Genomic DNA, 17,193 nt, shown 5'->3' with positions numbered 1-17,193 from the left:
ACGCGCACTTGCTAAAACACCAACGGAGGACCTTTAGGCGAGCTCGAAGCATTTCAACCCAGACAAATGTTATGCGCTTCCATGTTTACTTGGAGACATGCACAACATCCTTACTGATAAATACTTATTTTGGGGGGTTCTGCAGATTTCTGTAGGATTCAAACAGCCAGATTTCATCTCAACCCTTGTATGTTATGCGTTTTATAAACACTTCTGGTTTTGATTTGATTATTTATGCTATCAATAAGAGTGTAGTACTCTCAGCTCTCTGTGAATTTTGTAAAATGAATAGCCTAAATAAATATTCAATCAGAAAAATGTCGGATTGTTTTTATCCATTGGGAATTGGTTGCTTAAAGGGAGGTGTTGCATACTGGAATTAGGAGCGTTACTGTAATATAAGAGGAGTTTGTGATAAGGAAAGATGTTCTATTTGGATAAAACATTACAAAGACAAATGCGTTAAATGCGTTGTTTGTTTTTTAAATGTACCAAGAACATGCATTCCCTTGTGAGAAACAAGTGTGCTTAGTTGAATGTACCCTTGTAGTGTTCTTCAAAGTACCCCTAAACCCTCATTCACTATTCCCTACATTACTCCACTAATATAGTCCACTTGAAGGAATGAGTGTGTGAATTCGGACACTGAGTGTGCTGGAACAGCTGCCGCTTTTTCATAGTTTCTGCTTGCTGATTAATAAAATGACAAACCAGCAGTTTGTAAAACGAATGGATGGATGGATGATTCAGCTGTAGGCGCCATCTTCTGCTTAGACAATGGAATTAATTCACCATGCAACTCTCACAGTGCATCATGGGTATTCTCTAGCCGTTGAACGTACATCGGTTGTACACTTGTTATTGCGATGCATAGTGGGATTGAATTAGTGTACTCAACAGCGTCCACTATGGTTTCGGGGAACACTACAAATGGATGTCCCCTCAAATACTGCCCTATTTAAGGGTATAGGGGGCAATTTTTCTTAATGTTTCTTCACTTAAAAAATACACTTTGTAATAATGTAAAATTAAAAGCTTTACTTTAAAGTACCTTTTAAATCATTATGTTGTAATATCTAGTTCTGTCATGGCTCTAGAGGGTGCAGGATGATTGGTCTTTTACATACAATCTGCCAGCAATCACATCATTACCACATGGCACAAGCTGATTGGCCTCTGCTGATCCTGTGACCAATGAGATTGCTTGCTAAACACTCTGGTTTAGTCTAGTCCTGCAGCGCGTAAACAGATTTCCTCTGAACCCCTCCACCTCCCCAGCTCCACCTGCCTAGATCTGATACAGGACTTATGTAAGTCTATTTGTGCAGCAGCAGCAGATCTTACATGCTCACAGCAGTGTGTGTGTGTGTGTGTGTGTGTGTGTGTGTGTGTGTGTGTGTGTGTGTGTGTGTGTGTGTGTGTGTGTGTGTGTGTGTGTGTGTGTGTGTGTGTGTGTGTGTGTGTGTGTGTGTGTGTGTGTGTGTGTGTGTGTGTGTGTGTGTGTGTGTGTGTGTGTGTGTGTGTGTTTCTGTTAGCAGTAGCAAGTCCATACAGATCTAGTCCACCAAGACCATATACATTAACATTGCCATATTCATTGCCATGCTAAAACTATCCAGAGTTGTCATGAATTAAATTATATTTTGTTGTGCTTTAAAGAAGTATACTTATTTTGATGTGTTGATTAACATAATACAGCATGTGTAAAGTACATAGAATATTTGGTTAATGTTAAATTCAATATATTTGAATTGTACTAAATTGTAATTTCATCATTACAAATGTTTATTTACAAATATATTTAAATGCATGACACAATTTTCAAAAGAAATGATTTTGGTTTGCCATCAATGCTTGTCAGTACAATCGGTGGTCCACTATAACCATATATCAAAGACAATATAACTAATTATGAAATTACATATAAAGATGTACTATCTATTTTTAAGTTCAACTAATTGCATTTTATATCAATTTAAACTGCAATACATTTTCATTTTTAATTTACACAACATTAAGTTCCCTCCTAAGTATATTCTTTAAAAGTATATTATTTCTGTACTCTTTTTAAAAGCATGTTCAAATGTTCTTCTTTTTCACAAGGGTTAAGAAAGAAAAGCGGGTCAGTTAATATTTCACATTGATTATAAACCCTTCTGCAGACTTTCCCAATAAATCAGTGCAGAAGAAAAAGTCTAGGCTTGGCTATTCGATCACGTTAATGTTCCTGGTGACATTTGCAGAGTTCATATTCATTTAGCGACATTATCTAATAAACAAGTATGAATGTAAAGACCTCTCTGGCCGTAATGGAAAGGCACGAGGCTCAGGAAAATGTGTCTCGTAACAACTACAAAAATGTAAAATAAATAATCACCAAAATGAGTATCTGTGCAAGAGCTAGAGCTCCAATGCAAAGCTTCTGTTTTCATAAAGTAACCTTACAGTTCTACCATTCTCGGCTACTTTCAGAATAAGCAGCAAAACTGGGCCATGGATAAAACTGATTATATGTTCCTCTATTTTCAATGGCACACATTTGTGGTGCCAACAATGGGTTTGGCCAGATGATGGGTTTTTTCCTGCTTTGTTGTGGCGCGAGCACAAAGGCCCGCCGCTGCTGACTGGCTGTTTTGTGCTGCTGCGATGATAACGGCGGAGGACTCGAGCGAGCGGCCGTAAAGTGGATGTAATGGCATTATCAGAGGCAGGTCTCCCGGCCTGGCCCATTACGGCCCTCAGATTAGTGGGTGTGTTTGTGTGTGTGTCAGTCTTTGAGAGGCTAGTGTTTCCCGGGAAACTAGTTGATAGAAATATCCAACGGCCACACAAGAGGACACAAGGGTGTGGATGTGTTGGTGCATTAAGGCGAGACTACAGTTATTAAAAGAGCCGTGGGAAACATCTAAGATAATGTACAATCCGTTGAGAGGCTGTGTGTTTGCGAAGACTATTTAGCACATACCGTAAATGTCACTCAGCTAGCAACGAAAGTGGAGGCTTTCTTGTTAATCAGGCTGTTGGCAATTATTTCATTTGTAACTATGGCCATCATTCATAAAACGTTTATATCTTGCAGTTCTGAGTTTTGGGGCCTATCATACAGCCCGTGCAACACAAGTGTGTTCTGCTAGTCCTAGCCGGACGCAGTTCTCATGTTCACGTCCAGCTCCTCGTTGTTTAAATATCAAATGCACTGGCGCATCTGTTCACCCATGGGCGTTTGGTCTGAACACCAGGTGTGATCAGGAGCATTGTTGGAGCGTTGCTATTGTGAGGAACTGAAAACCACTGACCATTGACCAACACACACCTGCTCTAAAGTCAAAAGTGCAGTATTTGTGTGTTATTTAAAGGGTGTGTTAGTGATATGAGCCTATAGGCGAAGCACAACGTGCATACACTCTGATTATTAAACACACACAGGGACGCAGCAGCAGCACACACACATACACAAATGCCAAATATTACAATTAAAAGGATTCCTCTCTGGAGAAGCGCTCCGTCTGTCACAGAGACCAAACAAACACAACCAACCATAGGGATAACATTAACAACATTAACGAGAACCGACAACGAGTGCAGGGAAGTGAGTTCAATAAAAAGTGAGTGCAAATGATGAACGGCAGGTGCAGGGAATCCAGGGAGAGCTGATGAGGGAGTGCGTCCAGGTGTGAGGCAGGGAGGATTCCTGGAAATGGAGTCCAGGACAGGAGTGGATTGTGACATTACCTCCCCCTCCCGGTAGGCAAGTCATCGCGCCTTAGATGTTACAACCGGGGACCTACACGCAGGTGAGGGGGAGGTGCAGACAGGTACAGAGGTCTACAGGGTGAGACAGGAGCCTTGGCGGATCTGGAGCCTCAGGATGCCATGGCGGATCTGGAGCCCCACCCACAGGTGTATAGCCCCCCCCCAAAAAAAATATTTGGGGAATTCAGGGGTGGAGTGGAGGGCTCGTGGAATGGGATGGCCTCGTGGGCTGGAGCGGACTCATGGGCTGGGGCAGACTCGTGGGCTGGAGTGGGCTCGTGAGCTGGAGCGGGCTCGCGGAGACTTGGAGCTGAGTCTGGGAGATTTGGAGCGGGAACGTGGAAGCCTGGAGCGGAATCCATGAGACTTGGAGTAGGCTCATGGAGACTTGGAGCGGGCTCGAAAAGAGCTGGAGTGACCGGTTCACTCCAGAAGTCTATGAGCCACCGATCCTGTGGCTCTGGCACGGTCGCGGCCATCTCGGCCGGAATCGAGGGCTTAACAGTGGCCCTCCTCCTCGGCCGTTTGGGCTTTGGGGCAGGCAGGATCACACGGGAACACACGGGAATGCCCACTGGAGGGATATGTGGAGGAAACTGGCTGTGGGCGAACTGGCCAGGCCGCGTGCTTCTATGAGGGAACTGGACGAGGAATACACTTACTTCTCTGAACCTCCTCAATTTCGTAATTAGAACAATTTAACAATAGGATCAGATTAATGGTTTCAACAAGGGAGAAGGAACAGGCAGGTTCAATGAAGCGAATTGTATCCTCGTGCAGGCCAAACAGGAAGCACGCGTTAAGCGGTGCACCTGGCCAGTTCACCAAAGATGATAGCGCAGCAAACTCCTCCACATACCTCTCCAGCGGGCGACCGTCCTGCCTGAAGCCCCACAGGTGATCCACCGCCGACATGCTTCCCTGGGGTAACACAGCAGAGCTCTGGATCGGTACTAGGAAGATAGCCATCTTAGCAGAGAAGTCCTTCACTGTATGGGTCGGTTCTTCTGTCACATTTGGGTGTGCAGCAGGATGAACAACAAACTCGGACTTCAAAACAAAAGCTGGGTTTTAATAAACCAAGGGATTTCACAGAGACCAAACAAACACAACCAACCATATGGATAACATTAACAACATTAACGAGAACCGACAACGAGTGCAGGGAAGTGAGTTCAATAAAAAGGGAGTGCAAATGATGTACGGCAGGTGCAGGGAATCCAGGGAGAGCTGATGAGGGAGTGCGTCCAGGTGTGAGGCAGGGAGGATTCTGGGAAATGGAGTCCGGGACAGGAGTGGATTGTGACACCGTCTTTCCTCATGTAAAAAGCGAATCCTCTCATGGTGCAGCACAACTGGCTTTTAAAGGGAAAGGGAGATGAGACTCGGACTGGTTTATTGCACGTTACGCCCAAAACACCCATGACTCATTAAGAGACGAGGGACAATCCTTTTGGATCATGTGACCATTTTTTCCGTTGTTAAACTAGCAAAAGTGGATTCGGACACGCCCCAAGTACACCCGCGCCGTGAGCTCAGATCGGTAAAATAGGGCCCAATAACTCTATTTTGCAGTACCTAACTCGCAGCGATCTGACAACATGCGAATATTAATAACGGCTTGGCTTAAAACAGCAGACGCATCAGTGAACAGGGAACACAAACTGAGCTGACCTGCAGTCAGAGTTATACAGGAGAGAGCTGACACTGAGACAGCACTGCGAGGCTCTGGAGGAGAAGATCATTCATGAACGCTGTTATTGATAGAACAGCCAGCAAACAACAAGTATCATGAGCTGATGCTTTCTTTTTAATTACCGTTCTGAAATAAAAGGTGGTACATTGCGTGTCATTTGCCGCCGGTGTTTTTTATAGGTGTTTTTTTCTGCATAGCTTCATGGGAGCGCTGAGATAACTACTGTAATCAGCAAGATGCCCACAACAGGTCATTCCATATGAGGAAAACAGGCAGATTATCTGACATATATGTGTTTGGACTTGTTTTTCAACTATAGTTCAAGTATGCAGTGCAGTTTTATGTCCCCTTAAAATGTCTGTAGCAACTCATAATGCAATAAGTATATACGTACGTTATAATAAAATGTTCATAATGTATCTTATCAAAATGTAATAAAATATTTAGCTCATAATGTAATAACAATTTTTACATTACGAAAAACATTATTACATTATAAACTTACCAAAAACATGTCATATTTTCATTATTGAAACCAAAGGAATACCAATGCTTTATTATAAATAATTATAATAGCATGAATATTTAAATCTGTTGCATGTCACAGGTAGTTTAAGACTGGATTTAGATTTTTAAATATGTACTTAAAGGGAATATTAATATTTTTCATGTTTTAAAAGCTTCAATAATGAAAATATGACATGTTTTTGGTGATCATCCATCCATCCATCATCCATCATCCATCATCCATCATCCGTCCGTCCATCCATCCGTCCGTCCGACCATCCATCCATCCATCCATCCATCCATCTGTCCATCCGTCTGTCCGACCATCCGTCCGACCATCTATCCATCTATCCATCTATCCATCCATCCATCATATGTCTGTCCGTCTGACCATCCATCCATCCATCATCCGTTTGTCTGTCCGTCCGAACATCTATCCATCCATCCATCCATCTATCATCCATCCATCCATTCATCCATTCATCCATCCATCCATCCATCCATCCATCCATCATCAGTCCGTCCGAGCATCCATCCATCATCCGTCTGTCCGTCCGTCCGTCCGACCATCTATCCATCCATCCATCTATCCATCCATCCATCCATCCATCATCCGTCCATCTGTCTGTCTGTCAGTCCGACCATCCATCCATCCATCATCTGTCTGTCCGTCCGAGCATCCATCCATCATCCATCCATCCGTCTGACCATCCATCCATCTATCCATCATCCGTCTGTCCATCCGTCCGTCCGTCCGACCATCCATCCATCCATCATCCATTTGTCCGCCGTCCGACCATCTATCCATCCATCCATCTATCCATTCATCCATCCATTATCCGTCCATCTGTCTGTCCGTCAGTCCGACCATCCATCCATCCATCATCCGTCTGTCCGTCCGACCATCCATCCATCATCCATCCGTCCGTCCGACCATCCATCTATCCATCATCCGTCTGTCCGTCCGACCATCCATCCATCCTCCGTCAGTCCGTCCGACCATCCATCCATCCATCTGTCCGTCCGACCGTCCGTCCGACCATCCATCCATCATCCGTCCGTCCGTCCGTCCGTCCGACCATCTAACCATCCATCATCCGTCTGACCATCCATCCATCCATCCATCCATCATCCGTCAGGCCGTCCGACCATCCATCCATCCATCCATCCATCATCCGTCAGTCCGTCCGACCCTTCATCCATCCATCCATCCATCATCTGTCCGTCAGTCCGTCCGACCATCCATCCATCCATCCTTCATCAGTCCGTCCATCCATCCGACCATCCATCCATCATTCATCCACCCATCCATCCTTCATCAGTCCGTCCATCTGACCATCCATCCATCATCCGTCTGTCTATCTGAAGAGGAAACTGCCATTGAGATACGTAACGCAATGCAAAATCAATGAAAACCTGATATTTTCTGTCCACAGTGCCCCTTGTCGTTTTGTCAGTAGTTAGTTCATACATGCTTTGAGGGATTCATTAGCCAGTCGTCTCACACAGCAAACGCTCTGCATGCCTCTACTCATTACCCTTCACTCACATCTCTCCCTCAACCGCTGCTTAATTGCTGTTCTTGAATTGTGCCTCGGCCAGAACTCCCAGCAACCCTGTGTTATGGGTACGATACGAGGGCCGCCGCTTTGTTGATGGGGGTTTTGACAAGGACACCTACATAAATAAGAGCACACACATACACACAGACAAATCCCTCCCTCAGTGTAGTTGCGGCAGTTGCCATAGCATGCAATGCCCAGCAGTGAGTGGGAGAGGACTAATTATAGCAGATGTGAGAGAGAGGCCGAGAGTAGCAGAGCGAGTGTGGAGAGTCAGGAGAGCTGACACATGCAATATGCCTTCACACAGAGCGCCGCCACGGAGGGGGTCAGAGCCGAGCCGGATCATTCTACAGCTACAGCTATCACACACTCACACACACACACACACACAACATGTAATGCATATCAAAACTGAGGGGGGAGGGAATCATATTTAAGACAATCATACATTTTAGCATGCACTGGAAAAAAAGTGGCAACTTGCGATTGCTCTCTTAAAGCTACACTGTGTAACTTTTTTAGTTTATTCTTAGCTAAAAACACTTAGTTCTTTCAAAAATATATGTGCTCATTAATGTATATTTACTTCTTTCAAGTAATAAAGTATTCTCGTAAGTTTATAATATGCCATTGTAAATACCAACCTGGTCTCATTATGAAAATGTACCTCTGGCAACGTTTTTGCAAACCGCCAAAATACGTACCAATAAGTACATATCTCTGCAGTTTCAAAGTGAAATGAACACTAGAAGCAGTAAAACAGCAAGCACTTTTTATCGTTTTTTTTCCCATGTAAATGAATACATTTTGGAGTTTGCGTCACTTAATCTGCTCCATATGCTCGGCTTTTTTTATATAATAAGTTTGCTCAGTAGCTCAGCTGGTACAGATTTGTACTTGTAATAATGAAAGCTCAGGTACGAATCCCGTGAAAGACAAGTCATGATAAAAGAGCTCAAAGATGAGTTCACACAAGCTAACAAGACATGGTTACTATTGTATTTTTGTCACATTTGCTTTTGTTAACACTATCGGTTAGGTTTAGGGTTTAGTGTAGGTGTACGTTAAAAAAACAATGTCACAAAACGTCAGATTGACGCTCATCTGTTCCGGGGAAAAAACGAAGCTTTTGGCGGCACCCAGTGGACATATCACTTTGAAACTGCAGTGATATGTACATATTGGTACGTATTTTGGGGTTTGCAAAAACGTTGCCAGAGGTACATTTTCGCAATGAGACCAGGCTGGTAAATACATACGGGTGAGGGTTCGAATGCGGGTCGCCATGTTGCTCCTCCATCTTGAAAGTACATTAGCCAAAGAGGGACATACCCGTAAATTCAAGCTTGGCCTTTGGCGTTTTAACACTCGATGGCACCGTGTCAAATGTGGACGAGGTCGAGCTGGAAGCCATGTTAATCTTGGACTAAATCGGCCACCGTAGGAGTTAAAACGAAATCGGAATTGAGAGGAACAGAAACTAATATTCACTGGATGGTCATATACCTTTTCACCGCTAGATGGGGGAAAATATCACACAGTGTAGCTTTAAAGAGCGACAATTTAGGTATAAATCAAAGTATTTAGGTGGACTGAGTGATGTTAAATATAATTTTTTACTTTAATAAAACAAGATAATTCAGATTTTTATTCCGGCATACAGTTCTTTAGTGTAAACTGCACTGAAAAAGAATTGGTCTAGAAATCATTTTCACTCAGAAATTGCTAGTAAATGTCACAATTCATTACAAAGAAACTGAAAGTTGAGTTAAACATGAAAATATAAGTAGAACAAATATTGTAATAGTCAGTAGAGAAACTTAAATAGTTAGTAGAATGTGTAAAATGGTTGGAAATGTTGGAAATGTACAGATCAGCAAGCAATCGCACATGTACGCTTATTATCCCACGATTAATATATCAGCATCAGGATATGATGTCATACGCTTATATTTTGAAAAAGTAATACATAACTTTCCTTTGACGCTTTGAAATTTGCATTCAAGGTCAATCTGATTGACTTTTTGCAATATTTCATTTTATTTACATTTACAGAAGTGAAATACATTAAGAAAGTGAAACAGAAAAGAAGTTATAGAAGTTTATGAAAATGAAACACATTTTATATAACATACATATTTTACCAAACATGTTGTACTCTAAAACCTGCAAGAACATCAAAGCCAAAAATCGGACCAAATTTTGGGTTAATATCTCAAAAAATGAGCTTTCAGTGAGATTTTGTTTGGGCGCAGTACCAAACACTTCCACTAGATTTACTGACCATATATATAAGGGCGCCGCCATTTCCATGTATGGTTTGAGTGATCTGCAGCATATATTTTCATAATTTTCATACAATTTATGAAGTAGTATGAGCAGTATTTGATTTGAACTCAACCTCTAATAAACACATAAATACAACACGTATGTGCATTATAGCTCGCCGCCACATCCCAAATGGAGAATCTATCATTTTTTTCTTTATATTTAAAACATTTTCAGACCTTTTTTTCTCCTAAAATTAAATGCATGTTACATTTCACGATTTTTCATGTTCATCGCTATTACAAAATAAAGGCACGTTCAGTGCCTTATAAGTATGACAATATTCTTGTTTCAAATTGATAAATTACTGCTGCTCTGTAATATATTTTGAAATAAGATTTCAAATGATATATAGTTTGTCAAGATTAGTTTAGGTTTAACTTTTAGGTATTGGTGGTGGGCCGGTGATGCGTAAGGAGAAAAGTAATGTCAAAGAGCTAACAATATTTGTAATAAACAATGCCAGGTTTATTAGAAAACTACATTATGGAGGAAAGCTAGCGTAGAGGAGATATGAATTTACAGGTCAGAGTGCACTAAACTGTGTTATTATATTATTATAAAGTCTTTATAATCAAAATGTAATAACTTGAGCCGACTTTGTGGCCTTTTCTTTTCAGTTGGCCGGGATATTTCCAAGTGAACAGGATGATGAAGGAAGAATGTAAAGTGGGGATTGGTTGGATTGAGAGCAGAATGGTTGAATGGTTGACTTGTGAAGTCCTAACCATTCGGCTCAATTCTGTTCTCAATCCAACCAATCCCCACTTTACATTCTTCCTTCATCATCCTGTTCACTTGGAAATATCCCGGTCAGATTGCTGAAGTGAAACGGTTGCGAACAGCATTACGTGTTGTGGTCGTATTGGTCCTGTACTCACTGTATCTCCTGCACGGATCCGGCCACACAGTGGAATCGTTCCGGGACGGTCTTCCACTCACGGGCGAGTTTGACCATCCCTCCGGCATCTAACACGCCGTAGCCGAACAGATGGTTGAACTCCAGGCCCACGCCGTTCCTCCTCCACTGGTGCACCTCGTCATGCAGTTTGTTCCTCTTAGACGTGAGCACTGTCAGATGCTGCAGGTCCCTCCAGGTCAAGTTCGGACTACAGGAAAACACACACACACACACATAACAATAAGCCAAGGGAAAAAAACTGTTTCATAATGGCTGTTTGTCATAAACTTGAAGCATCATTTATGCTTCCAATCCTAATAGTTATTATATAAATTTACAATAAATGTGCTCTATTGAGTCAATGACTTCCTGTTAAGAGCACATAGCAACGGAACAACAAACCACTTACAGCCACATACGGTTTCTCAAGAGTCCTCTACTGAAGATGAAGAGCAATGTGCACAGAGCGCTAGAGGAAGCGGATGTTGACTACACTGACTTACTGACTACTCTCTGACTATTAATCCAAGAGATGGGCAAAAGGATATATAAAGACATGGATGAGCGAGTTTGGTGTGGAGGAACTGGACTGGCCTGCACAGAGTCCTGACCTCAACCCGATAGAACACCTTTGGGATGAATTAGAGCGGAGACTGAGAGCCAGGCCTTCTCGTCCAACATCACAAATGCGCTTCTAGAAGAATCCCCATAAACACACTCCTAAACCTTGAGGAAAGCCTTCCCAGAAGAGCTGAAGCTGTTAGAGCTGCAAAGGGTGGCCGACTCCATATTAAACCCTACAGATTAAGAATGGGATGGCATTAAAGTTCATGTGCATGTAAAGGCAGACGTCCCAAAACTTTTGGCAATATAGTGTATGTTACATGTATTTACCATAATAATAACAGTAAATTGTGCATAATTACATGCAACTAACCCTAAACCAAACCCTACAGTAAGTACATGTAGTTCATTAATAATACTGAGTATATTACTCACTCTGGTGCTGCTCAAGTGTACAAACATGCAAATGAACCTGCGGTATACAATGCATATTTGCTTTTGGCTGAACAGAGGCCTGCGCTCTTGCCACCTACATCATTATTTAGAACTGAGCAAACACAAAGACTTTACACAGGAAAGGCTGTGTCAACAGTTATTAACACCAGCCCTAACATGAGATGAGTGAACAGAAGCAGAACCGATGTGGAAAAACTGACTCTTTCCCACCAATTCCCTTTAACAAAGCTTTCTTAATCAAGTGTAATGAACTGGCCTTTATCACGGTTGGTGTAGAAATCAATATCTGTTTAATTTTTTTTTTTAAATCCAAAACTACACAATTCTTTTGTGATTTTCAGCACTGACTTTCAACAACTAGCTCGCCCAGACTGTAAACTGGGGCAAAAACCTAGGCAAAATTTGTGTAGTGTATTCCAGTCCAAAGCAGCTACATGCAGTATTACCAAGGATAGCAATTTATATCTTTGTTGTCAACTACATTTGTTGCAGTATGTTTGTTCTTGCAGCTCTGCCTGTTCCTCGTGATTTATAACTGCACTGAAACTGCAGTTCTTCATTTGTATTTGTAACCCGCTCTTCATCTCCAGTACCCTATTAGTTCTCTTTTTGCATTCGGTTTGTTCCTCATTTCTGCTCACTTGTGGCAATTGCTTTATCTGTGATTCCTGTCGGTCTCAGTTAGAAGAGCTCTGCCTGTTTCTGACCCAGATCCTGCTTTCTGTTACAGGCTTGTTTCTAATTAGGAATTACCTTCTTTTTAATCTATTAATTTATCAATTTGTAGCAGTAAATGAAGAGGTGTCATATCGATCACACGTTCAGTATGGAGTACCCCAAGGCTCAGTACTAGGACCGTTGCTTTTCACCCTGTACATACTACCATTGGGAAATATCATTAGGAAGCATGGCGTTAGTTTTCACTGTTAGGCTGACAATACTCAGCTCTATATTTCTTCGCGCCCTGACAAAACATTCAAATTCATAAAATTACCGGAATGCATAGTTGATATAAAAAGTGGATGACTAGTCTTTTCCAACTACTTAATTCTGAGAAAAACAAGTTTTAATTATTAGATTAACATTAAGAATTTTTTATTTATGTGCTGTTAAATGTTTGATGATCACATGAGTTTATTTGTGCATAAGCAATGCTTCTATTTCTTGTTTCTGCTTCTTCTTCACTTTTGGATCCAAAGATTCTGTACTCATTTAGAAGAAACGTGATAGCACCCCCTACCATATAACAGTGAAAACATGGATTTCTGGGAAATAGCGGAGAAAGAGTAAATAACTGTACAAGAGTGAGAAGACAGCCAACCCAGTGAAACAAAACTTGCGTTCCACACCCTTCTAATGAGCATGAAGTACCAGATACAGTCCAAATATGATGTTTCCTGGCATTCAGCGATTGTTGGCTTGAACCAAAAGTGACTTTCAATTTGTTTTTCATCAGCAACATTCATGTCGGTTTCATTCGTCATCAACAGCTGAAAGTATGTAGATATGAAGTTCCTCACACGAGGGTCTCAGAAATGAACAGTGATGATACCTGTTTTTCACCAACAGGGTAGCGGTGCTGGTGCTGGTGCCAGAACCCAAACTCACCCTGTACCACACTTTTAAGCTTTTGTATCTTTATCATGTTGCACATCTGCTCCAGCTACTTGACAATGAACAATGAACTTATAATGTTTTCACTGTTATACGGTAGGGGGCACTATTACAGAGCTTCAGAAAGAGTACAGAATGTTCAAATCCAAAAACAAGTCAAGAAGAAGCAAAAACAAGCGGTAGAAGCACTGCTTATGCTCATATAAGGCAACATGATCAAACATTAAACAGCATATAAATCAAAACTGCCGAATGTTACTGAGTGAAATATCAAACCCAGGATGAGTTATAGGACTGTGAAGCTTTGGGGTGTTGATGGACTCAATCTACACCATCTGTGTTTTGATCATCGCTCTGAATCCCATCCAAATTTTTCTTTGACGAAAAATTAAATTGTTCAGAATGTTGCTTTTTACCTACATTCATGGGTTGATAAAAAAGAGTGAATGAAGCTATAATAAAAAAAAATATTCTTTGTTTAAAACAGAGGCTCTGTTCTTTATTTTTATTTATTGTATTTTCAAATGTTCATACAACAAAATATTCTGGGGGCCATGAACATTTTGTGAAAATAGCTAGCAACTTTTTAAAGGGGACCTATTATGCCCCTTTTCACAAGATGTAATGTAAGTGTCTGGTGTCCCCAGAATGTGTCTGTGAAGTTTCAGCTCAAAATATCCCTCATATAATTTATTTTAGCTTATAAAATTTGCCCCTATTTGGGTGTGATCAAAAACACACCGTTTTTTATATGTATCTTTAAATGCAAATGAGCTGTTGCTGCTCCCAGCCCCCTTTCCAGAAGAGGGCGAAGCCTTTACAGCTCATGGTTCGGATACTCCGGCAACAACAAAACTGGAGAATGTCACGCAGCCAAATTGGCAGTAGCGGTGTTCAGCCTTACGCCTGTTTCTTTTGTTGGGAGGAGTAAAATTTACACATTTAGTTTCAACAACCAGATGCATTTAGACTTTAGGCCCAGACCACCTCCTGAAATGGTTTGAGTACTCGGATTTAAATCCATCTCGAATGCGTTACACTATCGGATAGCTATACGATCTGAGAAAACCAGGTGTAAACAGGCCCACACTGTGGACACACATCTGTGTTCAAACACCTTATAAAGAGTAAATTTTGCATAATAGGTCCCCTTTAAAAGAGTGCAGGCATGGAAAGAGTTAAGGCATAATGCAAATTCCAATTGCCTTGGAATCAAAATAAGAATAAGAATTCAAAACAAGTAGCAAGACTTATAAATAAAGGAAAATGATGCAGAATGTTTATTTGTTGGCAGGTTCAGCTCTAACATCATCATTCAACTCTCAATGTATTGGGAATGCAGCTTTGGCACCCATTTTGGTGTTAAAAGGGTATCAATCACGCATGAGGCAAGGCTTTTTAAAGCCAGAGTTGTGCTTGCGGTGCTGCGCTCAGACACAAACCTCGTCAGCAGTAATCTACGATCTCAGCTGGAGTCTGCCAGCATTGTGTGTTCGCGAGCTGCATTATTGTTTCATAAATCTTTCATAGGGGCTCACTACTCGTCAGAGCTGTACGCTGGAAAACAAAAGTGTACATACTTGGCCTCCAACGCCAAGGCAAACACGCCGGCAGCCTCAGGGGCAGCGGCAGATGTGCCCGAATGACGCAGTGTGCAGTTTCCATACAGATCCGTGGTGGCCTGGAGACAGACACAGACAAAGAGAAAGGTTTAAATAAACATTAGTGCCAATGATATCCTGATTACACTTTAAAAAACGCCTTTTCTAATTCAGTTATTAAATATGAAGTATCAAACAGGATCTAGCTTGAGTTTGCAGAAATTCAAATTAATTTAAATGATTTAAACAATGTTATCAATTTGTTTAAATGTAATTCAGTAAATTCCTGTCATTCACAATCACAATCATCATCCTTTTTGGTGTTTGCGGATTCATATTCCAGCTCATCGACTGAATGGGAGCCAAATCATAAATTCTGAATTCTCACAAACAGAACTTGTAATGAAGCTCTTGGTTCGTCTGAGTGTAATGAGGAATACCCGGCAAAATCTCAAAGCTTTATCCGTCAACACAACACTGAGGTAATGTAGACGCTGGAGTTGCCTGGCATTTGATGATCTATCAAAGGTAGGAGATGAAAGACACATCCATATTTGATAGATGGACATTTGTACTCGTGACCAATTTTGACTGATGTTAGCAAACCTTGCTAAAAGCAATGAGATGAAAGCAAAAAGGGAATTATTTAGTGCTTTGTTTGAGTTGACGTGGGTCTAATCTGTGTAAATATATTTGAATAAATACCATATTGTCTGAGAAAAATATTGGTTTTCCTTCTTTAAAGAAATGGTTACAGTAAAGAACCAGCGTGTGTGTGTGTGTAACGCTGCACATATTCGTCCCGAACCGTCAGTGCATACACTCAGACGCCGAATACAGTCGGTCACAGGCCATTCACACTCCAGTCCAGAAGGGGGCACGCGCGGTAATGCAACCACCACAACAGGACAAAGAGCAGAAGAAGAAGACACGATCTATGCACCAACACAAAACAAGAGTTCAGTAGCCTGATAGTAGCCTATAGAGGGTATGCATTGACTGAGTGGCAGAAGAGCTGCTGCGTGAGTTAATAGTGAGTAAAAAAAACAGTTATCAGTTTAAACTAAAGGTTGGACTCAATATAGTGTTCCTTACAACTTACCAAAGATCCACTGATCCATGGATATTGACACGCAGCCAGGAATCCAGTTTCCTGACATTTATACGAGTTTGATTTCGATACATCCGTAAATATTTATCGCTGTCAGTAATCACAATTTCAACACAATCCCGCATGTATACCCGGATGGGCCTATGTATTGAACAGCAGTGTTGGGCAGTTTTTCCCTCTAAAAGTGATCAGTAGAAAAATCAGCAGCGGCAGTGGTTTGAGTGAAAAAATCTCAAGCTATTATCAGGTCCAGAGGGGTGGGTCCGGAGGGGTCCAGAGGGGTGGGTCCGGAGAGGTCCAGAGGGGTGGGTCCCGAGGGGTTCAGAGGTGTCCAGACGGGTGGGTCCGGAGGGGTCCAGAGGGGTGGGTCCGGAGAGGTCCAGAGGGGTGGGTCCCGAGGGGTTCAGAGGTGTCCAGACGGGTGGGTCCGGAGGGATATGGAGGGGTCCCGAGGGGTTCAGAGGTGTCCAGACGGGTGGGTCCGGAGGGATATGGAGGGGTCCAGAGGGGTTCAGAGGTGTCCAGACGGGTGGGTCCGGAGGGATATGGAGGGGTCCCGAGGGGTTCAGAGGTGTCCAGACGGGTGGGTCCGGAGGGATATGGAGGGGTCCCGAGGGGTTCAGAGGTGTCCAGACGGGTGGGTCCGGAGGGATATGGAGGGGTCCAGAGGGGTTCAGAGGTGTCCAGACGGGTGGGTCCGGAGGGATATGGAGGGGTCCCGAGGGGTTCAGAGGTGTCCAGACGGGTGGGTCCGGAGGGATATGGAGGGGTCCCGAGGGGTTCAGAGGTGTCCAGACGGGTGGGTCCGGAGGGATATGGAGGGGTCCAGAGGGGTTCAGAGGTGTCCAGATGGGTGGGTCCGGAGGGATATGGAGGGGTCCAGAGGGGTTCAGAGGTGTCCAGACGGGTGGGTCCGGAGGGATATGGAGGGGTCCAGAGGGGTTCAGAGGTGTCCAGATGGGTGGGTCCGGAGGGATATGGAGGGGTCCAGAGGGGTTCAGAGGTGTCCAGATGGGTGGGTCCAGAGGGGTTCAGAGGGCTGGGTCTGGAGGGGTCCAGAGGGGTTCAGAGGGGTCCAGAGGGGTGGGTCCGGAGAG

General features: G+C 42.8%; 1 protein-coding gene across 2 annotated transcripts in view; it reads right to left on the bottom strand.

The window, feature by feature from the left end:
* pcsk2 (proprotein convertase subtilisin/kexin type 2) overlaps positions 1–17,193 on the bottom strand; it is an 87,164-nt gene that overhangs the window by 2,136 nt on the left and 67,835 nt on the right. For both annotated transcript variants that reach the window (XR_013818411.1, XM_079842538.1), the window contains exons 10-11: positions 14,965–15,065; positions 10,731–10,958 (exon numbers count right to left, since the gene is read on the bottom strand). Coding sequence is in view for 1 of the 2 variants with exons in the window: in XM_079842538.1 (XP_079698664.1) it covers positions 10,731–10,958; positions 14,965–15,065 (329 nt within the window). In the remaining variant the exon portion in view is untranslated. The remainder of the gene's footprint in view (positions 1–10,730; positions 10,959–14,964; positions 15,066–17,193) is intronic.

Source organism: Gobio gobio, assembly GCF_949357685.1.
Source record: "Gobio gobio genome assembly, chromosome: 18".
NCBI lineage: Eukaryota > Metazoa > Chordata > Actinopteri > Cypriniformes > Gobionidae > Gobio > Gobio gobio.
This window is presented reverse-complemented; position numbering and strand designations above follow the sequence as displayed.